The 20,468-nt window shown below is 43.5% G+C and overlaps 1 protein-coding gene across 2 annotated transcripts in view; it reads left to right on the plus strand.

The window, feature by feature from the left end:
* The window catches only part of NPC1L1 (NPC1 like intracellular cholesterol transporter 1), a 166,738-nt gene that overhangs the window by 129,257 nt on the left and 17,013 nt on the right, over positions 1–20,468 (plus strand). For both annotated transcript variants that reach the window (XR_015300916.1, XM_086943433.1), the window contains exons 11-15: positions 1,224–1,414; positions 15,672–15,799; positions 16,401–16,527; positions 16,747–16,823; positions 18,248–18,398. Coding sequence is in view for 1 of the 2 variants with exons in the window: in XM_086943433.1 (XP_086799559.1) it covers positions 1,224–1,414; positions 15,672–15,799; positions 16,401–16,527; positions 16,747–16,823; positions 18,248–18,398 (674 nt within the window). In the remaining variant the exon portion in view is untranslated. The remainder of the gene's footprint in view (positions 1–1,223; positions 1,415–15,671; positions 15,800–16,400; positions 16,528–16,746; positions 16,824–18,247; positions 18,399–20,468) is intronic.

Consider the following 20,468-nt stretch of genomic DNA (forward strand, 5'->3'; position numbering starts at 1 on the left):
AAAACAAGTTTTCCCTGAGGGGAAGTTCTATCAAGAGACACGACTGGTAGCTTTATATTTGCTTCAGAAGGAACAGAAAGAAAGGAACTGACTTCAGCCCACAGACGGAGCAGATGTGTAGCCACACGACCCCACCTACCAATGCATGAGGAAATTGCTATAAAGGATGCTGCATCTAGTCTGGCACCTAGGGTAATTCACAATGTGAGGAAGCTGCAGTTACAAGTCTCTATCAGAAACAGAAAAACACTTAAATATTTGAGAAGGGACAAATTACTATTCTAACACCAGTCTGAGTATTTGGGAAAAGTGTATTTTTTGGGAGCCTTGTGGTATTCTCCATCAGCAGGCACAGTAAAACTATTGGCGTGTTAGTTTGTCTGCATGTAATGCTTCTGTGTGTACAGCTGAGGCTGCAGGGCATGGACAGGTGGGTTGATTCAATAGATAGACCACCAGCATAGTTCATCTAGAAAACTAGCACCCTGTAAAGCTAAGCCAGTTGGTATGCAGCTGACATGAGATAACACTTTTGAAAATAAGTACTACACCCGAAATCAAAGCAACCTGTGAAAGGTTGATTTGAAAAAGATCTGACACAGAAAGCTAGGGAATTTGTGACATAGCAACTTCGAGCTAATGTCACCATTTTTAGCATTGTGTCAGATGACCATAAACTAGGCTGTAAAACCCACTAATTCTAAAAATATTGAATTTGTCTTTTAATCCTTTTTTCCTAGCCATCTGTTACTACTTTCTCTAAATCAGATTCCGATGGCTGTTAACTCTTTATTTATCTCAATTCTCCTCCTGATCTTTCTCCTTGTCTCCCTGTTCCATTTCCCTTCTTCACTTTAGCTCATTACTTTTCACATCATTCCTGCTTCTTCTTCCTGACTCCTCCTTCGCATACCCCCATAATCCATCTCCTGCCTTGCCTTCTTAATGCTTCATTTATCCTTCATGTCACCTTTTCTTTTCCACATATTGCCTCTCTGTCCTCACATTATTCTCTTAACCCTCTTTTCTCACAGTCTCCCCCTTAGGTCTCAGTTCATTTATGCTACTTTCTCTCTCACCTTTGTGCTTTTTCCTCTTTCCTCCGTTTCATTTACCCACTATAATCTGCACTCCTTCCACCAACACTTTCATATTGTTGATATTTCTGCTTACGTCCCCACTACCTCTTTCCTTCATCTTCCCTTCTACTTTTTAATCCGCAGGACTCGTACATGCTAGAGTATTTCAGCTACCTCAACAAGTATTTCGAAGTTGGCGTGCCAACCTATTTTGTTACCACTGGCGGGTACAACTTCTCCACCCTGGACGGCATCAATGCCATCTGTTCCAGCGTAGGCTGTAATAACAACTCCATGACGCAGAAAATCCAGTATGCCACAGGCTTCCCCGACAAGTAAGTGACTACCACGCACCAGTCCTTCTTATGGCCTAGTAGGCACACAGACCACAGTGAAGCGGGGAGGAGAAAAGCGTAGATTGGAGCAGTGGCGCAATTCGTTGTAAAAGGGGGCGAACGCTACGCCTACTAGAAGCTCGGATTTAAAGCTGAGAACAAATACTGTGCCTTATTGTATAGGTAGGGCAGAATAGGGTAGGGGTATTTACTGCATGGTGTAAATACCATTACCCCAGGGAAAGGTATTTCCCAAGAGTGGTATAAATACTTCCTATTTCGAAATTCAAATTTTAAGTAAATGAGGTGTAAGATGTGAATTAGTACTTAACACTTGGAATTCTGCACGTTTTGACTATTTTACGGGCTTTTTTGCCTAATAAATTTCATCAGGATTTGACCTGCCAGAATTTATGAGGATTTTAGCCATTTTTTTTAATGCGGGCCCAGAAGGAAAACACAGGTAAGAGGAGACCGCATGCACCTCTGCCCTTGAAGATATTTGTCATGGTGTCTCGACCCCAGGCTTCTCCCAACGAGAAGAAATGAAACAAAGTTACCTTATGTTGCAAAGCAGAGATTTTCAAAATGTAACTCTCAATGAAAGTACCACTAGTGGAGACCCAGCGCCCATTAGGATTTCAGTTGATTGCTGAGAAAATATTTCCCTCATGTTACTGGAGTCTATTGTCACCGGCACAATAACAAGCATTGGCAAAAGCAATTGGTCTTGCCTGTGCAATAGCTATTGACATTGCCAATGTGTTTTTAGCCATGTTGTACGCCAGCGTGGCTGCTGCTTAACATTCCTAAAAGTTAGTGCCAGAAGGGAGAGTGGCATGGAGTAGAATGTCATAGAATTAGTGTGGTTGCGTGGCGTAGCGTGGAGTGGAGTGAAGTGGAGTGTTGTTGAGCCGCGCAGAGTTGAGTGGTGTAGAGTGATGTGGAGTGCCATGGAGGGAGTAGAGTGTCATAGACTGGACTAGAGTGTCACAGAAATGAGTGGAATAGTGTGGTATATAGTGTTATAGAGTGAAGTGACGTAGAACACAGTGGAGTGGCGTAGAGGGAGCTGCATGTCGTAGAGGGAGTTGTGTGTCGTAGAGTGGAGTAAATTGCCATAGAGGGGAGTGGCATGTAGTAGAGTAGTGTACTAGAGTGCAATGACAGTGTGGAATAGAGTGTTGTAGAGTGTCACAGTGCAGTTGAGTAGAGTGGAGTTGTGTCCTACAATAGAGTGGCGTAAGGTGGGATGGAGGGGCACAGAGGGAGTTGCGTAGTGTCGCAGAGTGGAGTAGAGTGGCGTGGAGTAGTGTGTCATGGGGAAGAGTTTAATGGAGTAGAGTATCAGAGTTGTTTATTGTGAAGTGGAGTGTTGTGAGTTGTCAGAGAGTAGAGTTGGCTAGAGTGAAGTGGCGTACAGTACAGTGTAGCAGAGTAGGTTAGCACTGAGTTCAGTGGGATAGAGTACATTGGCGTTGAGTGAGGTGATGTAGAGTGCTGTGATTTAAAGTAGTGTGGCATAGAGTGGAGTGGTGCGGCGTAGAGTGCAGTGCTGTAGAGTATATTATTTCAGAGAAGAGTGAAGTGGCATGGAGTGGTGCAGGGTAGCACACAGTGGTGTAGAGTAGAGTACAGTGGTTAGAGTACAATGGTGTAGAGTAGAGTGGAGTGATGCAGAGCAGGGTGACTAAGAGTTCAGTTGCGGAGAGTGGAGTGTTTCAGAGTAGAGTGTTGTAGAATGCAGTTTTGTAGAGTGCATTGGCATAGAGTGCAGTGGCATAGAGAAGAGTGGTGCAGAGAATAATAAAGGGGCCTAGAGTGTAGAGGATGGGCGGCTCCTCCATTGGTGCTGAGGAGCGTCACCCCATTTAAATTACCCCCCCCCTAAAAAGCACCAGAGATGAAAAATAAAAAGGTTATTCATTACCATTTTATTTTTCATCCCCTGTCCTGGCTAGTGCACTGTTTAAAGTGTGCATGACTTTTTGGCTGACCGTCTTGCGATGGCCAGCCACACATGCACACTTTAAACATCTCTCACCGAGCTGTCTTAAAACAGCTAGGTTAGAGCTAGTGCAAGCCTCCAGAGCACTGTGGAGCGTCGAGTGAGGCTGCTCCCTGCAGTCAGGGCACTGCTCTCATGCTGCATGAGAGCAGCACTTGGATTAGTCCAGGGAGTTTCCTGGTGGCCGGGCTGCAGTTCAAGAAAGAAGAGGTCTGAGTGGAGGACTTATTAAGTATTTAATGTTATTTTTATTTTGTATTTTATTTGCGCTCGCCGACCCCCCCCTCCCCGTAGATGCCAGCCGCCACTGGTGTAGTGGCATAGAGTGTTGCTGAGTATAGTGGCCTAGAGTGCAGTTGTGCAGAGAAAATTAGCATCGAGTGCATTGGATTTGAGTGAAGTGGTGAAGAGTGCATTGGCGTAGAGTGCAGTGGTGTAGAGTAGTGTGGCATAGAGTGCAAATAATGCATAGAGTGGTGCAAAGTAGAGTGGAGTAGTGTACCGTAAATTGCAGTGTCGACTAGTGGAGTGGTGCAGGGTAGAGTGGAGTGGTGTACCGTAAACAGATGAGTGGCATAGAACGCAGTAGTGCAGAGTGCAGTGGTGCAGAGTGGCTTAGAGTGGATTGGCAGAAAGTGAAGTGACATAGAGTGTAATGGCGTACAGTAGCATACAGTGGTGTAGAGTGTAGTGTCATAGAGTTCAATGGCGGAGAGTGCAGTGACTGAGAGTAGAATGTCAAAGCGGAGTGGCATAGCGTGGAGTGGTGAAGGGTTGAGTACATTGGGGTAGAATGGAGTGATGCAGAGTAAGGTGGCATACAGTGTAGTGACATAGAATGCATTAGCGTAGAGTGCAGTAGAGTGGTGTAGACTAAAGTGGTGTAGGGTAGGGTGCAGTGGTATAGAGTGCAGTGGCCTAGAGTAGAGTTGCGAAGAGCAGAGTGGGGCAGAGGAGAGTAGTATAGAGGCGAGTGCAGTGTTGCAGAGTAGAGTGTTGTAGAGTGCAGTGGTGTATAGTAGAGTGGCGTAGAGTTTAGTGGTGGAGAATTCAGTGTTGCAGAGTCACATTTTGCAGGGCGGAGCATAGAATAGTTATGTTGTAAAACTCATTATTGAGAACCCTAACCAAAATAAAGGAGCTCTTTACCTTATGCTGATGACTAGCTTACCAGCAAGATAGCTCTGTGAGTTAACTCTCACTACTGGCATCTGCAGTTCTATCCAGGCCTCCATTATGAATCCTGAGGAAGGCAGACCCAGTCGTCCATCCTTATGAGGTTGCTGTACTGAATTAGAATTATAGCAAATTTGCTATTTAGAGTACTTACAGACATGAGACATGAAGATCAATATAAAACCAACTTACTTTCTTACCCATGACCTCTAAAAAGCAACCCCTGTGGGTCCTACTAAGATTATAAACATCTCCTGGCATTTTGCTATTCAGTTCAATCAATCAATCAAACAATCAGGAGCTTTTAAAGCAAGCTACTCACTCCTGAGGGTCTCACGGTGCTGCGTTGGGGTGCAGCTCCGGGTCAGCTGAAAAGCCAGGTCTTGAGGCTCTTCCTGAAGGTGTGCTGGGTAGGGCAGTGTCTAATGTTGTCTGGGAGCTCATTCCAGTCCTTGGCTGAGACATAGGAGAAGGCTCTTCCACCTGTTCTGGTTCTAAGGATGCGAGGGGTCTCTGCTAGGGCGAGGTCGGCGGATGGATGCTCCTTTTGGGTACGTGGAAAAAGATTCTTTCTTTGAGGTATTTGGGTCCGATGTTGTGGAGGGATTTGTAGGTGTGAGTGAGTAGCCTAAAGGTTACTCTCTTCTCGACGGGGAGCCAGTGGAGGTGTTGTAGGTGTTGGGTCATGTGCTCATGTCATGGGGTGCTGAGGATGAGTCTGGTTGTGGTGGTGTGGATGGTCTGGAGTTTGTGCAGTTATAAGCACAATCAGTGACTCCAGCTCTAACAGAACACAATCCTCAGATATATCCTTTTCGACCACTACCATGAACTGAACGCAATTTGCAAATTCCACAAACAGATCCCTTGCAAGAAGAAGGCAGTGAGATCTGTTAAAAATTAACATCTAATTTGTCAGTCGAGGCTTTCTCCATCTTTCAAACCGATCAAATCATCCCTAATGGGAAGCAGTTATCATGGCCAGCATAAGTGCCTGCCTTCTAAATAGTAATTGCTGGCTACTTGAACCAGCACAATCCCAGAGAAGGCATCAGCAGACAATATCTTAGCAAACTAAAGCAGGTTTCCAACCTACTATACTCCGGTAAAATTATGAAAAAGCAGGAAATAATACAGTTTCAACTGTACATGGATACTCCAGGAACCCAAAAAAGTTAACTTTTCAGACTTGCCTCAGAATTAACTAAATTCCGATAGAGCAAGATAAGAGTCTTATTCAATAGAACATTTTATCAACCAAAGATTCTTTAAGTTAAACAGTGTGGTAAATGTATGTATATATTTATGTATGTAAATCCGTCAGAATCCAGGGGCACTACCTTCAGAATAGTCTGAAACCTCACAGCAGGACCAATAAACAAGGACTCCAGGAAACTCTTAAAAACCAAGGAACTTATTTATGAAGGCCTGCGTCACTTTTGCACCGCCGTTGCATCACTTTCAGTGACGAGCGGTGGCGTAAATAATGCTCCATGTTGGGCCATACTTACGAAGTGGCGCATCCAGGCAGATGCATCACTTCGTAAACCCCTGAGCTACATTATACCTGCGCCAGGTATAATGTATACAGGTTGGGCATTTCTCAGCAAGAAAGGGTCGTAGGAGTGGCTCAGTGAAATTCATTAGGTTTTGCTGCACCATTTCTAGGATGCCAATGCGTCAAAAACGTAGGCCTGCCTCATGGCAGGCGTAAGGGTGGTGCAGGCCCTTTCACGTGTGAAAGGAACATTGCTGGAGTTGTGTCACATTTTCGACAACTCCAGCAATGCGCCACTTTTGCACCGGCAGATACAACAGAAGTACTGGCATATCTGTCATTCCTTGCGACATGATGCATCATACTGTAAATATGATGCATCATTGGTGTCGCAAGGAGGGCCCACTGAGAAGTGTTGCATTGCTTCTTTCACGCAGCAATGCACCAGTTCTCATAAATGGGGCCCAAAACTTTTTAGGCTTGCCTTCAAAATGTTCCATGGGGGCAGAACAAAAATATCAGGCAGAAACCAGTACTTATACCTGATTGGACGCATATCTATCCTATCATTGATTTAGCACTGAATGTCAAAAGCTACAGGTTTTCATAGTGTGACTGAACAGCAATGCATAGGGCTTTATAAATTCACTAAATTAATAAATCAACTGTTTAACAGGCAAGCAGCAACATATCGAAATACTAGATTTAGAGCAAAGGCTATTAGTTGATGGAATTCCACCCAGTCTGGGATTGGATGGGTGCACACATTGGTTACTTAATAGAGCCTAAGGGAGGGGGCATCAACGGCACAAGCTCGTCACCAACCTAGGTAGAGCAGTTGTGCTGCAGGAAGTGAAGTGCATAGGAGTAATTCTTTTACAGAAGAATAATGTCGATTATTGTCTCCATCAGAACTTCACTGGAATGTGGGAAGCGATTATTGGAGCAGCTCAAAATGTACTATTTGGGACGCTTAACAACTATTAGCCTTTTTGTCCTTCGCTGTGGATTGGTTGGTCTTATTATCGGTCAGCTCCACTGTTTGTGGGTGGCCAAGATAGCTGTCCTTCAATTATTGTGAGGTGCTCCTTTCAAGCAAGCATTCACTTTTATTCTAACCAATCAACACTCTGGAAAGAGAGGTTGATCAAGCTTGGCCTCTGCTTGAAATTTGCACTGTGCAAGTCCTCGTCTAGGAAAGCAATTTGGTAGGTCAGCGCACATGTTCAGCATGATTCGACTTGCTGAAATAGTGCAGTTCTTATGTGATTTTGGGGTTGTTGGACACTGGTCTGCTTCCAAATTAAACTGTAGCACTGTTTGCATTTCAGCTGTCCTGGCATTGACAGTCTAGAGCATTTTTGTAGATCCTCTCCTGGGCTACCTCGAAGAGGCTGACTTGGTGGATGGGGAAGTGTTCCCAGCCAAACCAGGGATCGTAAATACAGCTCTTTTTAATGGTCTTAGAGTTCCTGTGGGGGTGCAGGAAGTTATGTCCAAATGCTGTTCCAAGAGATAATTATAACGATCCACACGAGCATCACACAATGAAGGGTCCCTAAAGCACTGCAGAGCTCTTATAACCACACTAGTGCAGAGGAGACATTGGCTTGGTATTGGATCTAAATGTATTTTACATCGAACCACACTTCCATATCACAAGAAGAGCCATGTAACGTAGACTGCCACCAACAAAGCAGATCCCCCATAAAGAGAGAGCGGAGGTAATTCTCTCAAATACAAATCAGAGGGAAGGGGTAGAATGGGGTGTTTTGTGACTCCCTACAAAGCAGCATATTAGGGATTTGCTAGGGGGGCACGTGGCTTCAGCACTCTTGTGGTGTCTGTGGGTCAGAGACAACAGTGTAAAAGGTCGAATAAGGGAAATCATGGGAACAAGATCAAACATAGGATAGGGCAGCTGTCCCCTGCAGCTACCGACGACCACCCTTACACATGGCATCAACTGCCTCTCATGGATGGGGCAGAGCAGGATGGTTTTCATTACTCTCGCCTAAATGGGATAAAGTAAGTTAGATTACACTGTCTTCTTGTAGAGGGAGGCAAAGTAGTGCGGCAGCTTCTACTGTTCTCTTCATACAAGAGTCTGCCCTGGTGAGTATCATTTACCCACCAAGGGCAGTCTTGGACCAATTAAACAGATAGCCAGAAGAGCATGGGCACACGCGGAAACAGTGTGATGCTTAGAGCACACAGACAGTGAAAGGAAGCAGGGCATATACCAAATTAAGAGGAGCCCGACTACATGGACTGGCAAGCGTGAGGTGCTTGGATCACCTGAACATATGATATGAGGAAGCGTTGTCGAGTAGACTCTGTGACCAGCATTAAGCTCAAGGTAGTGTGAGGGAATTGTATAGCACATGTGTGAGTGGACTGAGTGTAAGAGATCACTGCTGCAAGTTGAATACTCCTGTGAATGCATGCCGTCTGACTACTGAGGCCTCCAAAAAAGACATCCATGCCAATACTCCGGATTTAGATGGGAGACTTTTTTCCACCAAAAAATGCTATTATGTTTAAAAATCTCTCCACTCTAGTGCAATTTAATATAGGCATTAAGTTATTCCTTTTTTCTCTAAATCTTAGCTGCTGCTAACTGCCACCATATCTAGAAAAAGGGCCCCAGACTGGCCAGCACTGGAATATCTTCCATTTTGTAGTCCAGTTCCAAGAATGAGTTACAGTGGAGTTGGAGGCTTGTGTTGGGATTGGAGTGGGGGCAGGACTTTGGAGCTAGAGCTCCTAGGGACACACCTCCATAAGGCCATTCCTACCCTTCCACAATGCACAAACCAAACAAATGCATCTACGACTGCCTCGTGTCCTCAGGAGTAACATTGTCGAGCCTTCACACACGAGCTGGAAGCATACCAGGGCCTATTCGACAATAAAGTAATACATCTGCACCCCTAGTGGTCTGCCAGGGTATGAGTAGAGATTTAGTACATTTGGGAGCCAGTAAATACCATGACCGTTGAACAATGAGCTGCCTTTGCTACACGGGCGGAACAACAAATGCGTCTGAACCACGCATTCCTATACAACGCAAGTCGTTGCATGAGCATGTGTTGGGTAAAGCTGTGTTGTGGGGACTGGAGTTGTAATGGTAAATTATATTATTCCAAAGTCCAGTAAGCCCCCTCCCCCCAAGGCAAGTCGTTGTAACAATTTGCCTAGTAAATTGAATGCATGGTTCAGACGCATTCGTTGTTCCGCCCGTGTTGTTAAGGAATGCGTGAAAAAGGAGAGCGTGGTTGTGTCATAAAACCTCTACATTTTAATATTCACCAACATGCCCATCAATATACCTGAAAAGCTGCACAAGACACAGGTTTCAGTCGTACTACCGGGGATGTCATGTGACATCTCCCATGGGCGGAATTCTACTAAGAGGAACAACACACAAGATGAACAGAGTCTCATGCGCAAATGAACATTTTTGTTTTAACTCCTAATGAAAACATTTTTAACAGTGGAGAAAGCTCTTTTTCTACAGTCCCAGCATATCTATACTGGGACTGTAGAAATGTGCCATTCCCCTTTCTGTGTGGGAAGATGTAGTGACACAATAGGACATACCTGGAGCCTGCAGTCCCAAAAGAAGGCAAATGCCTAACTGCATCTTTAAACAACAAACGTTTAACAGGCGAGGCGATAAAACAAAATCCAGCGCTCTCTTAAGGCGGGGCAAGAAGAAAAATTCAGGTGCATTTAAAGTGACACACACATGTTTATTAATACAATATTTTAGAAAAGAAGGCAAAATATATCAGTTAATGCAGACTCCCAAATATCAAATAGTTCAAGTGCAAAACCAGAATAAAATGCTGTATATATACATGTAGCAAAGAGCAAAGAAATGTAGAAATTATGTACATAAAGTAAGGAACCCCTCACCAATCGATAATGCAACATCCTTGCCAACTCAAGCTGGAGAAGCACTTCGACAGCCCAGGAAGGAGTTCAATCGGGACCCAAGTGCCGTCATTTCCAAAGCAGTACGTCTACTCTGTGGTGAGCTTCTAACTGCCCCCGAAGGTCCTCCAGCCTTATTACCTGTACTCGACGTGAGGTGAGGATTCTAGAAACCTCACTTCCTTCTATTGGAAAAAAATTAGCTGGCTATACTGGTTTGTGTCAAGGTCAAGACGGAGGCTGCCAGGCTCCCGTATTTTGACTCAGAGACAGAGCTGTACATTCCCCGAAAGGTACCAAGCATGCATCCCACACAACATGTTCCAGTTCACTTGATTGGTGAGGAGCGCAACACAAGTGAAGAGTAAAAACATGCCCTCCCCACTTTGCAGCTACGTGCGAGCACATAAAAGGGAGTCTGTTGCACAAGATGGAATCAGCACAGAAAATGGAGTTAATTATGCCAGATGGAGCCAATGGTCACTATATCACTCAATGTCAGTACAGAAGAGGGATCTCTAACCATTTTAAGTTGAAATCAGAGTTTCAGAATGCTCCCACAAGCATATATGTTTGAAGGCGTTACCAGAAATCCCAAGGAAAACCACACATTCAAATTTCCACTACCATCTAATAGGGTCGGATTTACAATTGCGGATTTCTCTGCACTTGTGTTGGAGAAATCTAAACAATTAAATTCAATTATGCCGGTCACAAATCTATTTGTCAAACTTTGCAAACATAAATAGAGGAATGTTTATAGCCAAAAATTCCTCTGTGAATGGACCCAATGCGTGCAGCAATTTACAGCTCACCAAAGAGTTTCCTGTGTAAGAAATTATCTAATTGGGTGCCTGTGTTACAGAAGCCAGTACTGTGTGACAGTTCAGTGAGGTGGCAAGTCTGACTTTCTGAAATTGCAATCACTTGTTTCTCTATTAAAAGCGTTTATGGATCAATCATCGCCTTCACAGAACATATTTGATCAATTGTGTAAAATAGTACTGCTTCAAAATTCCATCAGCCATTGCTTACTGTGAGCCTCTGCTGTTGCCAGCTTTAAAGGTGCATTATGGGTCCTTTCTGATATCAAGCACTGTCTGGACTCAAGGAACATATGTTTTAAACCCCTACTTAAGCTCTGGGGATTTATCCTCATCACCATGCTCAGGAGACCACCTTAAAAGTCAGTTCTGGGCCACCCCATACTGCCTACCCAAGCTCTCGACTTCACTATCAAGAGGCTTGAGTGATATCTTATCATAACGTGTACCTCCTGAAGAGGTCTACATAGAAAACAAGCACAAAGCGAGCATCTACTTTAAAAATAACGTGGGAGCCAGACCAGCTTTGGGCTGGCACCACTGTACGAGAAAAATACTGTCGGCATTTCAGGAAAGGCGGGTGCGGGCACTAAATGACGATCGGTGCAAAGTACCCCTGAATCCTTCCAGGTCTGGAAACCCCAGCTACATTTATAACAGAGATTAAGGAGTACTTTGGACTGCTCTAGCTTTTTTCGTCATCTGCATTTCCTGTTTTAAGCGATTTCTTCTTAGAGAAATAACAGCTTTTACCTTGATGTTAATGGACTCTGTGACCTGAAAATAAATTGCAGCATACCTTTTGGATGCAAAACCCTTAAATCTCATATCGGTGAACTTCCTCACCACTAGATCCTTGGCAGTACATGTTGATAAATTACCAGCCATAACTTTAGTGTAACAGCCATGTCAATAACATAGTAGGCAAGAGGAAATCGTGTTTGAGTTTAGTTAAAAATTCCCCTAAAGCTGGGACACGGTGTCTGTCAGTTGTGTGATAGGTGCACTTGTAGACCTTGGTGGCTATGTCTGGACCTTGGCTGAATCACCTGATGGAGAATTGTATACCACCTGCTTTATTATAGCGCTGACTGATAATGCGACCATAATATCTGATCTTATCTTCATCTTCGAGTACAGTGAGCATATAAGGACACATTAGATTCTAGAGCAGCGTGCCTACAGTGGCAGCATCTGTGGGCATTTTTACAAAAGAAGTGACAAGGCGTGGCGTTAGCCTTGTTGGTTTAACGCCACGCTCCGCCTCTTCTTAAACACAGGGCTGCACCGTATTTACAAGAAAGCAGTGCAGCCCGCATTTCTCCCTGCGCTGGCACTAAATTTAGCAGCTTAGTGCCAGTGCAGGCACCCTTGCACCATAGTGCAAGGGTGCCTGGGTTGAGGGGAAGTATTGTTTATGTAAAAGAAGGGGTCCCTTCCTGCACATAAACCATTTTAAATTGCATTTTGTAACTTCTATATGTGTGCTTTGTGCAGCACACATAAAAGTTGCAACTCGTCATTTCTTTTTTATGATTGTTTATGTGCAGGAAGGAACACCTTCCTGCACATAAACAATCAATGGTGTTTTGCTGTTTCTATGTGTGCTGCACAACACAGCACACTTAGAAACAGCAAAAACAAGGAGAAATAAATAATTTCTCCTCGTTTTGCCAGGGTAATAGCAGGTTTTCCCTGGTCTTAATGTTGGCGCTGCCCCATATTTATGCCACCCTTATAAATATGGGGCAGCATCAAAATCAATGGGTATTGCGGTGGAACGCCCACCACTGCACCCATTGCCCACCCCTTTCACGATAAGTATAGCATGAAAGGGTGCCTTATTTACAAGGCAGTGTTAAATGCTGCCTTGTAATTAAGGCGAAGCCCGTATCGCCACAGGAACATCACTGTGGCAGATTTAAAACCTAGATTGTATTGTATTGTATTGTAATTGCATTTATATAGTGCTTACTACCCCTGGTGAGACATTGAAGCCCTTTTTTAGTGAGTAGCACTCTACTACGGAATCCATAAAGGATTAGTGTTGAATTAGTATAGTGAAATATGGAAGTAATTTGAGTGGTGGATAGGTTAGTCAGTTATTTATATTCAGAAGGATAGTGGAGGGAGAGAAGAGGGAAAAAAGTTTGCATTTATATAGCGCTGGTTACCCCTGATGGGGGGTTGAAGCGTTTTTTTTCCGGCGAGTAGCAGGCTACTTCGGAACCCATAAAGGATTAGTGGAGAATTAGTATAGTGAAATATGAAAGTAGCTTGAGTGGTGGATATTAGTCATTTATTTGGATTGAGAAGGCGAGTGGAGGGATAGAAGAGGGAAAAAAGGGTTTTATTTATATAGGGCTTGTTACCCCTAATGGGGTGTTGAAGCACTTTCTTGGCGAATAGCACGAGCGGAGGGATGGAAGAGGGAAACAAGTTTTATTTTTTATTTATTTCTTCTTTTTTTTTAAGAAAAAGGTTTATTTGATTGAAAAAGACTAGTGTAGGGATAGAAGAGTGAAGGAGTTATACTTTTTTTTGGGAGGTCATAGCACTAGTGGGAGGCTTGGGATGAGTAAAAAGGGATGTGGAGGGGAAGAGTCAGGGGGAAGAGTTTAGAAAGGCTTGTTTTGTGGTATCAGTATAGTAAAAGAGGAGTCAGATGGTGCCAGGAGGGGTAGAGTAGGGGAGAGTCTAGAAAGGGCTATTTTGAGGATCATAGTAGTGGTATGGGGTTTGAGATGAATGAGAGAGTGGATGTTAAGGATATATTGATAGAGGTATAGGGTGAGAAAGAGGGTAGTGCAATGGAAAGAGTAGTAGAAAGAGGTTTGAGATGAGTCAGAGAGTTGGGGTAGAAGATATATTGAATGAGGCATAGGGTGATAAATAGGCTAGTGCATTGGATATGCTGAATTAGAAGAAAGTAATAAATATATAGACCCATAAGTACATGTAAAGTTTATAGATGCATAAAGGGAGTAAGTATATGTAGATTAAAGATAGTGATAGAGGTATAGGGTGAGAAATAGAGTAGTGCATTGAATATGCTTTTTTTGTTGAGGAAAGTAATAAATAGATCCAAGTACATGGAAGTTAGATAGATGCATGAAAAAAGTAAGTATAAATAGATTAAAGATGCATTCGATAAACTCTGGTTTTCAAGTGTTGCACTCAAACATTTTAAACATAATTATTCTACATGTATATACAAAGCAATACACATATATAGGTTCATATCTATAATACACATAAATGCTTATATACAGAGGGATATGCTGTATATTTATGTTTGTGTATGGTGCTTATGTGGGGTAGAGCCAATTCTTGAGTAGTTTTCCATTCCTAAATGCAAAAGAGAGGCTGTCCCAACCAAGGGCACACAAACTGTACTTTTCAACTGTGAGGAAGCCATCTACTAACACAAATACCGTATAGGGTGCAAACAAGTATACTCAAAGAGACAAACTAATGACATTTACAGGATATTAAGCTACATGCTGGAAGATACAATAGATCTAAAAGAGGATTGAAAGGATCCAATCTGGTATATCTGACCAGAAAAGAAACACACTCACAACTTAGGAAGGAAGGGACAGCCTGCCCAGTGTAGAAGTTAACAAAAAAAAACAAATAGGCAGACTGGTGTTCCATGCTATGAAGTTGACAACCTCAGCGAAACAAATCATACAATCATGCTGAGAGGAACATGAATATTGCAGGAGATGCTAGGGAGGGCCCAACAACTGTAAACTTCAGACAACCTAAGATTTTGCAAAGCAGTTACTAACCTTTGGCAAAACCTGAACAACAAGAACTTTGACAATATTTGACCTCTTGTCCCAGAAGCAAATACTATATATTGATTCTGGGACTCTGCAACAGAAAAAGACTGAAAATCAGCTAGGAACTGCTAAGAATCTCAATTCTCGAGAAATTGAGAAGGAGGAAGGATGTAGGGGAAGGAAATTACTAAGCCTCTTGTTTGGTAGGACACTTGCTGCACCGACACAGCGAGAGTAATTAGGACCGGTAGGCAACATCCAAATGGCTCTACCTCCAGAGAAAACCCAACCACCCTGTGTACAAGTCAGCACTCTGCAGAAGTGCAGGACTTGGTAATGTTAACCTGCTCAGTAAGGCCCACCCCAACCAACAAGAAATTAGAAGGCGTGTTTGCTTCTAGAGTTAGTTGCAAGAGGCCTGCAGAAGCCAGGCCTATACCTGATACATGCAAGCATTACAAAACATGTGAAAAAGAATGAGGCACAATTAATTTTAAAAAAGGAGCTTAGCTTGATATAAAACAGTGACTATCTTCCGGCGCGAAGCTTGAAATCAAGGAAAATCAGCCATTGCATACTTCCAGCATCAGGTCAAGTAATTCTATTCAGCACAAGTACATGAGTGAACATTTGTAGTTAAGTATAAAGGGCTAGAGAGGTGGCTATGTAATAAACATGAATGACCCGCATGCTGTTCGGCCTGTGACGAGGAAGATGGTCAACATGCTAATAGTCGGGGCCTGCGTCATCTCTAATAAGCATGATTCGAGGAGGTAGATACTGTTATCATATGCCTGGTGTTCCTTTCCCTGGTTTTGAAAAGTCAGAAATAATTTTCCTTCAATGGAGTAAAATATACAAATAAAATTGAACGTTCATATATGGCATGCAGGTAACTAAATTGCCGAATTTAAACCACTGGGGTACTTTCTATACGTATAAATAAATAAGATAGATTAAGACAAACTGCAAAAGAAGGGTGATTCTGTTAGTTGATAAATGTTTGCTTTCCCATGTCTTGCAGGACCTACTTGGCAATTCCAGCCTCGTCATGGGTGGATGACTTTATCGACTGGCTGAACCCCACATCAGTATGCTGCCGCCAACACCTCTTTGGACCGAATAAAGGCCAGTTCTGCCCCTCCACCAGCTGTGAGTCCTTTACCTTACATCTGTGGAAGGTGGTTGGAGGACAGAGATGCATGTTCGAGAAATGGAGAGATTCCATTCCGGGCATTGCAAATAGAAGGCCCAGTAGGACTTAAGCAGAATCAGACATGAGTAGGGTTTTGTTTTTAATGAACTTTGGAAAAATCTTGAGATTTGCCACTGAAAGACAGAAAAGATTTAATGTAACAGATTTACCTGGTCTTTTAGAGGAAAGGCTATCATCAAAGGGTCCCCCACCCTACCGTCCCTTCCAAAGTGGGTCTGGAATGTGACAGGGTCTTCGCCAGTTCTGCTGGCTTTTTAGAGGTGAGCCTGCCTGCTGATTAATTGTGCCCCAGCTCTGCCAGGCCATCAGAGGGATTGGCCTGACGTGGCACCCTCTTCCACATCCTTATATGCCCTCCATAGGCGAACCTGACATGTGAATGACTGTTTCTACCTGCCAGACAACCATTGCGATGAAATGCGCTCACATTGACTGACTCCCCCAGCATTGGATTGCCTCTATCCTCCTTCATATACACATAACTGCTGAACAGAACCTATCTTGAACCGCTGTTTGTTTTTGTATTTTCCCTTACAGCTTCCCCGAGCTGCCTCCAGAAGTGCTTGAAACCTACCACTGGTACCGTTCGACCCAACGTCACGGAGTTCAACAAATATCTGCCTCTGTTCCTCGGTGACCTGCCCAACTTGAACTGCCCCAAGGGGTAGGTGGGCAGTCTCTTTTAACTCTGGTGAATGGGAAGTTCAAAAGCCTCGATTTAGCAGCCTTTGAGTTCACCATAGGCTTCAACCATTCGCAGTGATTTATGAGTTGAAAATAGGTTTCTGGCCAATAAAAAAATTTAATTCTCCATACAATGTTAGCGTTTTATCAACTGAGCGACTACTAGTGTATTTTAACGATTTACCTTCTTGTTTTGCAGAGGATTGGGAGCCTATGATAGCGCTGTGAGGCTGGCTGGCGACTCCAACTCTACAAATAACAGACATGAAATCATAGGTAAAATCCGAAACAGGTCACATGCTGTCTATCTGTTAATGCAAATCCGACTGACTCGACCCAAGTCTCACAGGCATTTCACAAGCAAGCCTGACATGTGGTTAACTCTGTCCCTAACCTCATACATCCCTTCCAGAAATGCTCAGCCTCTACTCACCAGCTGGTCACTCCTAAAACTCACAAGGCCAGATACGCTGGCCGAGAATTCCCGTTATTACGGCCAGACTGTGCCCCGTCTCCATCGCTGATCACTTATCTAGACATCTGGTCCTTCACAAGCACCTCGAAACCTGGCTATTCACAGCAGGGAAACATACTTTACCCCCGCAGTCACAACAATGGCCTGCCTTTACAAAGCAGTCACTACCCTAACTACGATGTTACCACATGTTACTTTACAATGCAAGCCCTTGCGACCACTTGCTTTAGGATCGTGTTATTGGACTGGTGTTGGATTTTTAAGTCTGACACCTTCCCTACTGTTGTGTGGACTGGAGTTGGAATAGTGATTTATACTATTCCAAAGTCCAGCGCCCCCTAAGGCAAGTCGTTTGTAACAACTTGCATGGTAAAGTAAATCGTGGTAACGTCGCAGTCAGGGTTGTGACAGCGTTGAAAAGGCAGGCGGTGTAAATGCATGCAGGGCTCGGTCATACAACCTTCACAGCATCCATTCCAACTTATCACTTTAGACTAGCGGTCTTTGTCCATCATTGAATTTTTAGAAAGCAGGTTTCATTGTTCCTCTCCTTTATTTAAGTCTAATATTTCAGAGACTAAACATGTGCCAAATACTTCACCAGCCTTACTGGCCTTTCAGAGGCCAGCCTGACATGTGAAAAATAATCAAATAAACCTTTCGGGGTCTCCAGCATGTTAGGAAGTTTCTTGATTTTCTGGTAACCCCGCTCACCTCCAACTATTACATTTGTCTTGGTTCTAGTCAATGAGCCTCACCAGTTCTCCTATGGACGATCCTCTGAAATACAATTTCATATCCAGAGGAATCTCTACCTAAGAAAATGTTTTCAGGACCGAAAAACTTAATAGTGGAGAACGCACTTCAATTACTTCAAGATTATTGTCAAGGGAATGTATTTGTGAAGAGTTGCTTACACGCACAAACCATCGATTGAATATATCGTGCCCCAAAAATCACCCAAGAAAATATCCTGGAAAATAAGTTACTTTGTAGTATTTGACATTTTGCCTAAATAGTTCATTTAGAATGTATTTGTTATTCCACGTTTTAATTTATTAATACACAATTTTATGAGCAACAACCCGCCTACTTGTCTTAATTCTACCGATCTCTGAATCAATCCTGTGGTTGTTTTTTGTGAATATATGACACATCAAAGTTTGTTTAGAAATGTAAAAGTTCAGCAAAATAATCCTATTTATTTCTGCTTCTGTCTTCGCAGCAACCAGGTTCATGGCCTATCACACCCCGCTTAAAAACTCCCAAGAGTACACAGCAGCTCTGAAAGTTGCCCGGGAACTAGCAGCCAACATCACTCGATCAGCGAGGCAGGTGCCTGGCACAGACCCAAATTTTGAGGTCTTCCCTTACACGTGAGTAAAGAGGTTTCTAGAACTTGGTGACACTCCAGCCGGGTCCTTATTGGACTGAAAAGCACAGTTGAAAGTAATGAGCGGGGGCTCACTTGGTATTTTCTTTCACTACTAATAATGAAAATGGAAGTTGTTCTCTAAGTCCTAGAAGGTTCGGAGGATGCTTTTGTATCCAAACTAGAAAGAAATAAGAGTTTCTGGGATCTAAGAAAATAGTTAGGCTCTGATGGAGGAGTGAGGATAGCAAGTTAACACAAGACAGGTTAATTCACTTGTGTGCTACCCGGGCATCAACCTACCAAGCTCTTTCAGGCACATGCATCAACCATATTTGCGAGCGTATACAGTGCGATTCGCAAAAATCGTCCATTTGCGCCCACAAAATGAGCTTCTTCAATGCATCAAAGTGTCAGCCTCTTGCAATTTAAGAAATCGCTAATTATTGAGATTTCTTAAATTGCAATTGCATTTAAGGAATTGCAAATTGTGATTCCTTAAATGCAATGCATGATGGAATCGCAAATTGCGATTTAGCTACTAGGGGGAGCAAATTACCATCAAGTTGAACTTGATGGTAATTTGCAAAAACTTTGAAAAATGCACTTTAGTTGTAGGTTACACACACACATGCCCATGGGGCATGTGTGTGCGCAACATGTGTACACAGATCAATGTCAGGGGTGCAACAGGGTGTCCTTTTGACACCCTTGCACCCTTGAAATTGCACGTGCAATTTGCGAGTACCTATTGATACTCGCAAATTGCGCATGCAATTTCCCATTTATTCCTATGGGCTTGTAGGCCCATAGGAATGAATGGGAAGGCATTCCTTAATTGCAACTCGCAATTTGCGATTCACAATTAAGGAATGTTTGGGAATCGCTAATTTTATAGCGATTCCTACATGCATAGACTTTTGCAACTCCTTAATTGCGATTCCTTAATAATCGCAAATAGGAATCGCAAAAGCCTACAATATGCATGTACCTGTTTGTCTCTTACCGTTGCATCTGCAGGGTGCCCGTTTAGCTGAGGTCTGAGTCACAACCCAACTAAGGCTCGCCCGACTGGTGCTTACCTCAGGCGTGGCCGGCACACGTAAGATTGGTTGGGCGGGGCAGGGGCGGGGTGGAAGGGTAAGTCGACAGACGACAGCATTGATACGAAGCAGCGAGTGCAAGGTAAGTGTTATCTGTTGACTTACCCTCCCACCCCACCCCACCGCTCTTACCAGTACCAGCCGCACTTGGCTTATACCCCTTTTGGAGCTTGAGAGGGGTTTGGGATGTGTACTCCTGCTTAAAAGTTTGACTTCCTCGGCCCTAGCAGAAGTAGGAACAATATGGGCCTTTTAAAGTTTGTGTAGGTCCTGCTGAGGTTGCCAGCCTTGACTGAGCTTTCATTCCCTTCCTCCTTCATTGGAAGCATTTAGTCAGCAGTGGGCAGTATCCTCGCCTCTAAATAAATAGATATTCAGGCATACTTTTACTTATTCAACAGCATCTCTGCCTGGCGCAAGTCTCCATATAGATTAATGGGCCCTTTCGTATGACCTATTTTTTTGCTATACAGGCATACAGCATCCCGCTTTCCCTAGTGTTAAGCTGGTTAGCCCTTATTACAATTATAATTTGCATGTCTATCTCTCACATACCTTTACCAATTATAATGCCATGTGCGCTGTCCCATAACATGATAGCCAAACCTTGGTGGTCATCACACGTGACATGAAAACACTTCCCACATATGCTCAAAACGATAACACCACCCTTCTAACCACACACCCTCCACGTGATTATTCTCTGCAGTGCTTCACACAGGAATAGTAAGCACTACACAATTGCTATAATACAGTACAATACTTGGGGAAGGCTCATCGCACTCACTCTTACAACCCCACACACAAACATACTTAATCCATTACTCAAACTCAGCCTCTCATGTCTTCCATGGTTCCGCAGGGAGTGACTATGGTGCCACGAGGCTAATTAGCAATTTTTTTAGAAACCAACTTTGTTGAGTTTATTTACAAAGAACCGCACAAATGCAACCAAACAAGGCACTCATTTA

Source organism: Lissotriton vulgaris, chromosome 11 (genome assembly GCF_964263255.1).
Source record: "Lissotriton vulgaris chromosome 11, aLisVul1.2, whole genome shotgun sequence".
Classification (NCBI taxonomy): Eukaryota; Metazoa; Chordata; class Amphibia; order Caudata; family Salamandridae; genus Lissotriton; species Lissotriton vulgaris.